The following is an 8,498-nucleotide window of genomic DNA, read 5'->3' as shown; positions in this document are numbered from 1 at the left end:
GCTTCCATCTCTCTTCAATCTATTATGTTTCCAAGTCTCTCTCTCTCTCTTCAATCTATTCCGTTTCCATGTCTCTCTCGCTCTCTCCCTCTCTCCCTTCAATCTATTCCGTTTCCATGTCTCTCTCTCTCTTCAATCTATTCCGTTTCCATGTCTCTCTCTCTCTCTCTCTCTCTCTCTTTCTCTTCAATCTATTCCGTTTCTCTCTCTCTCTCTTTCTCTTCAATCTATTCCGTTTCTCTCTCTCTCTCTCTCTTCAATCTATTCCGTCTCTCTCTCTCTCTCTCTTCAATCTATTCCGTCTCTCTCTCTCTTCAATCTAATCCGTCTCTCTCTCTCTCTCTCTCTCTCTCTCTCTCTCTCTCTCTCTCTCTCTCTCTATTCACTGGCCCCGTATTATCGCTGCTTGCAGCTATATTTTTCCTTACAATTGAATGAATACTATAGAAGAATTGTGTGGAAAAAACGTGCCTTTTTCTACACACTCACTCACCACCAAAACAAATGTCATCACATTCACCACACACAATGGAGGCAGGGACGTTGGACCAACTTTCATATTATCATTATTAAAGTTTTGCATTGCTGTGTAGACTATGTCTCAATTTGATTAACTGATTATTGTGGTCCCTTTTTGTTTGTGTTTGTGACAGCTGGTCTAATACACACAAAGGTGTGCACAAATTGAGACTCACATGTTTACACTCCCATAATGAATTGTGAACCATTCATTTGTTTATTTAACACAAGTGTGTGTGTGTGTGTGTGTGTGTGTGTGTGTGTGTGTGTGTGTGTGTGTGTGTGTGTGTGTGTGTGTGTGTGTGTGTGTGTGTGTGTGTGCGTGTGCGCGTGTGCGTGCATGCGTGCGTGCGTGTGTTTGTCAGCTGACCTAATGAAGAATCAAGTTCCGTTTATTTGTCACTCATACAGGTGCAAGCAGTGAAATGTTGCTGTGTTAGAATACAGATAATATTGGATTACAATTTTTGGATCCTAGAGCAAGACACTTAACCGCTATCTGTTCCCAATGAGTTCCTCTGCTGTCGGTGTGTGAATGTAATAGATATTGTGAGGTGCATTGTATAAAGGCGCAATATACATTTACCATTTATCTCTGTACATTAGTGCAAGTAACAAAGTGTAGAGCAAAACAAGAATGTTTCACTAGGAAATACCAAGCCTTCCACAAAATAGGTTTAAGGTTTTTTATTGAAAGAAACATTGGAGATACGAAGTGCGTAATGGTCGCCTAGGGGCACGGTGCACTGCACGCAAGCGTGGCGTGTGTGGCCTAGACGGCCACGGGCACGAGCATAGCATGGGGTGCCGGCGTGGACACGTCAAATGCGTGGCATGGGACGTGCGGCATAAACGGCCAAAGATACGAAGTGCGTAATGGTCGCCTAAGGGGGCACTACAAGCGTGGAGTGTGCGGCTTAGATGGTCAAGAGCACTGGACATGAGATGGCAGGTGTGATGAGGAGGCAGTGTGACCAAGGAGGGAGGTTCCGGGGAGGGTCATGGACCCAGATGCCTTTGGCTTTGGGGTCCAAGGCGTGAGCCTGTGCAGAGGAAGGTTAAGGGACCCCCCTGGAACCTGGAGAAGATGATAAAAGTAGGAAAAGAAGAGGGTGCACATACGCACCCGAGCGTATGTCCGTGGCGAAACACTGTCGTAGACTATACACTCCCTCAACACGGCACGGGTCTTCTTCTTCTTTTTGGGGTTTTATGGCGGTGAACGTTGTATCAACGGCATCTACTGATAGAGCAAGCCACCCTGTACCTGAGAGGTTTGCACTTGAGGTAGAGCACTGGGTGAACCACTGCCATGAATCTATCTATGCAGATACAGCTCTGGTCTGGAAGACTGGGCGCCCGGTCATCAGGTTATAAGTGAAGCCGTGTAAGGGGACCGCCTTCTTGATAAAACAGAAAAGATATAAGAAGCTGAAGATGATCTCACAGACACTGAGATTGAGTGCGAAGATCTCTGAGGCCATTGTACCAGCTGCACCTGTTAATATCAGCCACAGAACACAGCCGTTGATGGGGACTCCCAGGACCAGGCTGATTGTTGTGCTGGTGATGTGTACAATGGCCCCGCTGCTGTAGACGGAGGACTCATTTGATGTGTTCATTTTCCTGGCAGCTTTGATTTGTGATCTCTGTGATACTAACCCTAACCCTAATAAAACATATTACCACTATGCTCTGGGGCTAAGCCCTTATCTTGTCAGGACCTAGCTCCGCCCCTGCCGCTAGACCGATGGGCATTAACATTTGCACGCACAGTCCTGGGAGGCCAAGGAAGAACCTCCACCCCAAATCATATCGTCCTGTTATAGAGCCACCATGAGGCTAACTTTTGCAAAACACATTGTTTGCTACTACTCCTAGATTGTGTCCAAATGTGTCCACATTAACTATAGTGATATGATCAAGATGTTACTGTCAGATGTTTCATATTCCATTTTGATTGGCTACAACTGGCTTCCAAAGTTAGCGGGAGTGGCCCGTTTTGCACAAAATGCCAAAAATCATGGACACAGCGTCCGATTGCCGTGAAACTTTGCACTCACATTCCCACTATAGGCCAAGGAAGAACTGCCACCCTTCATTTTTGGAGTGGAGGTTCAGCATTTCGTGCAAAATGGGCCCCTCCTGCAAACATTCTTCAGACTGCTTTGTCTGAAGAAGAGCAGTGTGCTCGAAGATGCCACAATAAAGTAATTGAAGGGAGATACAGTGTGCAAACTGTTCTTTGCTTTTGATTTAGAAGAAAACTCAAAATAGTGGAACATTTTGTCAGGTGAAAATAGTCATGGCCTATATGGGGGCATATGGGCCAACAGAGAGACAGAAAGACACACAGAGAGAGATAGAGAGACATACAAAGAGAGACACAGAGATACAGAGCGAGGGACAGAGAAAGAGAGGGGGGGGGCGGAGTTTTCTTTAAGTTGAAAGCCTTCTGACCTGACTGTACTGAGTTAAATGCCAAGGACACATTACCTGATGGCGTGCACGCACGCCTACACACACACACACACACACACACACACACACACACACACACACACACACATACACACACACACACACACACACACACACACACACACACACACACACACACACAGACAGACAGACACCTGATATTGTGTGAACTAATGAGTGAGCTTGTGTGCTTGTTCGTATTCTCTCTCTCTCTCTCTCTCTCTCTCTCTGTCGTTTTCTGTCTGTCTGTTTGTCTGTCTGGCTCTTTCTCTTTCTGTTAATCCCTCGCTCCATCTGTTCCCATCTGTCTTCTGATGTGAAAGAGGAGAACGCGAGAAACAAGAGCAAATAAGAAGAGAGGGCAGGAGAGGAGGAGAGATGAGGTGAGAGGAAAGACCAGAGGCGAGAGGAGCAGTGCTGATGCCAAGTCCTATTCAAGTCTCCGTTGTCATGCCAGCTCATCCTGCTTTTCCAAACGGACACTGAGCAGGACCTCCCACTCAGCAAGATCATGTGATGTTGGGACTAAATAGAACGCAGGTTGTTGACTCAAACTCGGGGGCTTGTTGTGTTTGCAGGCACATATAGATACAGATAGAAAATGTACACAGGGACACCTCCAGCATTGATTTACCAGTGTTAAATTAACCCTGGGAGAGTACCAACTCATTTGTACTCTCTCTAAGTTACAAAAGCACCCAATGCGGCTGTTTTAAGAGCCACCCGCTCATTACTATTGAACAAAATGCCAGCTATATTAATATCTCGTTTAGCAAAATGAGTTCCTGATGTGCCTCTGCAAGGGCTTGTGTGTTGTCTTTCCTGTGTTGCATGGTTCCCGGTCGGTCGGTTGGAGCTGGATATGAATCAAGGAATCAACTGGCTGTCTTCAGGATAGCAGAACAACATCAATGCTGATTGGGTGTTGAGATGTGAATAGTGAAGCAAACGTCGCCTCAGTTTGGGATTTTTCAGCTAGAGCGAAGACTCCGAAGCGACAAAATGCTTCATTTGTGTCGCCCTGTTCACCTCGTTCGCGCTGCTCGATGCAACGTTGCACCAAGTCGCCTTTAACTCGACTTGGAATGAAATCGTACTGCATGAGCAAATATCTTTGCGTCGGTGTGAACACAATGTAAGATTTCCTGTGCATAATCTTTGCCTTCAAAGTAAAAGTATAGACATCAACACTAACCGTGTAATGAAGTTGTATTTTTGACTTTTACTTGTATAGACCGGAAGCAATATTCCTTGTTTAAGCTGACTTTACATTGACGTGCCAGCTGAGTAGCCTTGTGGTTATAGAATGTCGTGGCCGGGTCACAATAACGTTTTTGACCATGTCTTATTATCAAGTATTAATGTTACTATTTTGACTATTTTCTTTTCATTATTACTATATTATAATATGACATATCCTGACTGTTAGCCTTTTGGTTGCTTGTGGTCTGTCACATGCTAACACGCATTTAATACACAGTTGTAAGCATATTATGGATTGAAACACAATTATACCAATGATATTATTGTTAATGTTAATGAGGTTCATATCCATAAAGCTTCAGTGTGTTTAATTCCCAGTGAAACCAAATACCAGTGAGTGACACAGTCAGCTGTGTGTGTGTGTGTGTGTGTGTGTGTGTGTGTGTGTGTGTGTGTGTGTGTGTGTGTGTGTGTGTGTGTGTGTGTGTGTGTGTGTGTGTGTGTGTGTGTGTGTGTGTGTGTGTGTGTGTGTGTGTGTGTGTGTGAGATCCAGTTGTCCTCAAATAGAGATGTCTCTGTGACAGCAGACACAGTGGTGAGAGAGGAGAGGTGCTGGATGGCAACAGAACAGAGTAATTATAGTTTGGAAACATCCGTTAGTTTTAGTTTTACGAGTGCATAAAGTAGTTTACGTTTTGGGAATGGACTCGTTTTAGTTGAGTTCATATTCGGTGGTAGTTTTTCATGTATTATGAGGAAAGCCTTGATTTATAGAAGCTGAAACAGGTAGGATGAAATATTGCATGATGTCATATGTTATTTATTATTATATATTTAATTATTATTTATTAATTATGAAATGTCCCATATGGAGTCATTTTAATCTGGTACACCGAAAGTAAACCTAAATTAGTTTACTTTTTTTTTCTTTTTCCCCTTTTAGTCTTTGTGGTGGAAGAAGTAAGCTACTCAGATGTTTTACTACAAGTAAAAGTAGCAATACCACAATATTAAAATACTGTTATAAGTAAAAGACCTGTATTCAAAAGTTTACTTCAGTAAAAGTACAAAAGTAGCCTATTGGCATCAAAATATACTTACAGTAGTAAAGTGAAAGTAGTAGTAGTTAAAACCTTTTTGAAAGTACAAAATAGCATGTACGTGGTTAATGTTTTGTACTTATAATGAAAATCTACAAAGTAACATGTAACTCAGTTTTTCCTATAATTGTAGTGGAGTAAAAAGTACAACATTTGACCCTGAGATGTAACGGAATAAAAGTATGAAGTATTACAAAAATGTTAAAAAGTATGCTTAAGTTTTAAATACTTGAGTAAATGTACTTAGTTACTTTCCACCACTGGTTTTAGTGGAGTATAATAAGCGTAGATGGGAGGCAGAGTGTGTAAGGAGCGGCGGACAGAGGACAAGGAGGAGGAGGAGGAGAAGAGGAGGACACAGAGAGGAGACGAAGGCTTGCTGAGACGACAAGCTGTCAAACAGTCTGGATACACCGTCCTCAATCTGGCACGGAGAGGGTTAAAGGTTGGCATTGTAGCTGTTGTTGTTTTTGTTGTTGTTGTCTCCGCCAGGTCGAAAGGCATGGCGAGAGAGTGTGTTTTGCACCATGTCCGTCCGTCCGTCTGTCTGTCCGTCCGTCCCCGTGTCCTTCTGTCTGTGAACAGCTAATCTCTCAAGAACAGCTTCTGCACTGCGTTGGAATCTGTCGGGGAGGTTCGTCATAACGAGTGCGCATTCAGATCAGGAAGTAGGCCGCGCTTTACCCAATCACATGTAGTGGGCGGGATTCACATGTCCGTCGATCTTTCCCCCTCGAAACAAACCGAAACTAATTTAACAATAGCGTCCGCGGAGCAGACAAAACCACGGAAATATATTCACATTTTAACTTACTCTTTCATCATAGAAACAAGTGGGCTTATAACCAAAACGATCCATGTTCTCTGGGAGAAGTGGTGTTAGTGTTCCGTGTAGAAATATTGTTAGTGGGAATGAAAACATAGTCGCACCAACCGGAAGTGATGCGCTGAAGGCGCATCACAAACACCGGTTTCCTTGTGCTCTGGTGTTACCAAGCCCCCAGAGTTGCTGAGAAACATTGAAGCTGCCACCCCAGTGGCCAAAGCTGGAACTGCAGGCGGGGAGAAATACATGCACGCGCAAAACATGCTGAGAGATATTTATATATATAGATATAAATATGTAAACATATTATACATAAACACATATGCATTTAGTTATACATAGGCATCTCGAGTGTATTTAATAAATATATCGCGTTCAATCCTTGACACACGGGCTGCCGTAGAACGCAAAAAGGACACTAGTGCGCATGCTCATAACTCTATGGGGGTACAAAATCAAACCAATAATTCTACTTCCGGCAGGTTTCCGGGTTCTTCAAAACGCCACTGAGCACATTCATTGAAATGATAGCTGGGGGGCGGGGCAATCCGCCCTCTAGTTATATTATACCTCTATGGGTGTTACGTTATCGTCCGCCCAGAGCCAACAGACATAGAACAAACAGCAGAGGGCGCTGTTTTTCATTTTCAGTTGGCGATGGGTTCCCAGATTGGTGAACAGCTAATCTACGTCATCGTTGGCCCGGTCGCTGCGAAACTGTGCACACACACTTCCTGGATGCCAAAGCAGAACTTTTGCCCAGATTTTTCAGATTGGAGGCCGATTTTTGCAAAACATTTTTTTTTATATTACTCCTACAGATCACGCAAATCGGTACACAGTATCTCTATAGTCATGTGATCAACATGGATCTGTTCGATTTTCCATATTTCATCCTGATTGGCTAAGATTGGCTTCCAAAGTTTACAGGATTAGTTCGTTTTGAACAAAAGGCCTCAAATCATGAACGCAGCATGTGATTCCTGTGAACTTTTGCACGCACATTCCCATAAGGAAGAAATCAGCCTCATGGTGGCGCTATAACAGGCCGATTAGCATTTTTACCTATAACTGCACCGATCTGCGTGAAACTTTGCACGCACACTCCCTAGAAGCCAAGGAAAAACCTTTGCCCTGCATTTTTCACATCTGCCTTTTAGAGCGCCACCAGGAGGCTGACTTTTGTAAAACGTGTGTGTGTGTGTGTGTGTGTGTGTGTGTGTGTGTGTGTGTGTGTGTGTGTGTGTGTGTGTGTGTGTGTGTGTGTGTGTGTGCGTGCGTGCGTGCGTGTGTGTGTGTGCGTGTGTGCATTCATGTGTCTCGGCATGTGTGTGCATGTGTTCAGGAGACTCCAGATGAATTATATGCAGTGAGTGAAGTGCAGAAGTTGAATCTGTCTGTCAACCTGTTGAGGAACCTTCCTTCACATCTGTCTCTGCTGTCCAACCTGATGGTCCTCAACCTCTGGGGAAACCAGGTGACTGGTTCTAAACTAACCTGTTTCAACCTTCTGGGTTGAAGCAGCCATGTGACTGAGAACACTGCTCAGTGCTCTGCTATTGTGTTATTATTGTAGTAATTTTGTTAAATGATTCTATATTTGATCCCTGAATATGTTAATCCTAAATGTTGCTTCTCTCTCTCTCTCTCTAGCTAACCAGTCTTCCTGTAGAAATAGGTCAGCTGACCAGACTGAGGGTCCTGTTTGTTTACAGAAACCGACTGACTGACATACCAGAGGAGCTCGGAGGCTGTACACAACTGGAGGTACTACTAACTAGACTGTGATTATGTGTCTTGCCTTTAAAGTTGTACAATGCAGAATCACAAATAACGATTTTTAGCAACCTCTGCTGGTCACTACCGTCACTGCATACAATTTCCCTAGTCCTCGATTACCCAGAATTCCATTCGTTTTCACCGGAAGCCGGAAGCGTTTCAAAAAGCGATCTTTTAATTGTTTTATACTATCTACGGATCGTTTCTCTTAGCCAGTGGAGCATTAGTTACCATGAGCTGTGCTTTCTTTTTCTGTTCTTTTTCGATCTTCCAATCCTACATTATCTTAAAATCAGCGTGAGGTTCCTTTTTGTTAATAGCGCGGTAGTTCCTGGCCAAACAGGAAACCGTTGCGGTAGTTCCTGAGGACGTCGGCCACGACGTCATGACGTTGGCCAGGAACGTAATTTTCCCGGGAAAGTCCCCCCCGTACACGTTCAATAGAAAATATATAAATAAAAGGCTTCCGGGGGTGAAATTCACGGAGTGGGTGTTGTGAAACTTTTGCCACTCGCAAAAGATATACAATTTAACTTTAGTTTTGTTGAAAACGTTACCTAGTATTACTTTAAGCAACTCTCTATCTTCTC

At 43.7% G+C, this 8,498-nt stretch overlaps 1 protein-coding gene across 2 annotated transcripts in view; it reads left to right on the top strand.

Moving 5' to 3' along the window:
- The first annotated feature begins 4,782 nt into the window (after positions 1-4,782).
- The window catches only part of LOC308081143 (uncharacterized protein), a 6,020-nt gene continuing 2,304 nt past the window's right edge, over positions 4,783-8,498 (top strand). For both annotated transcript variants that reach the window (XM_080457540.1, XM_080457539.1), the window contains exons 1-4: positions 4,783-4,989; positions 5,574-5,748; positions 7,475-7,606; positions 7,783-7,896. In XM_080457540.1, the coding sequence (XP_080313666.1) occupies positions 5,593-5,748; positions 7,475-7,606; positions 7,783-7,896 (402 nt within the window). In that variant the 5' untranslated portion in view covers positions 4,783-4,989; positions 5,574-5,592. The remainder of the gene's footprint in view (positions 4,990-5,573; positions 5,749-7,474; positions 7,607-7,782; positions 7,897-8,498) is intronic.

Source organism: Gymnoscopelus braueri (genome assembly GCF_963280865.1).
Source record: "Gymnoscopelus braueri genome assembly, contig: SCAFFOLD_388, whole genome shotgun sequence".
NCBI classification, from domain to species: domain Eukaryota; kingdom Metazoa; phylum Chordata; class Actinopteri; order Myctophiformes; family Myctophidae; genus Gymnoscopelus; species Gymnoscopelus braueri.
The sequence above is the reverse complement of the archived record's forward strand: the minus strand, read 5'-3'. Positions and strand labels throughout refer to the sequence as shown.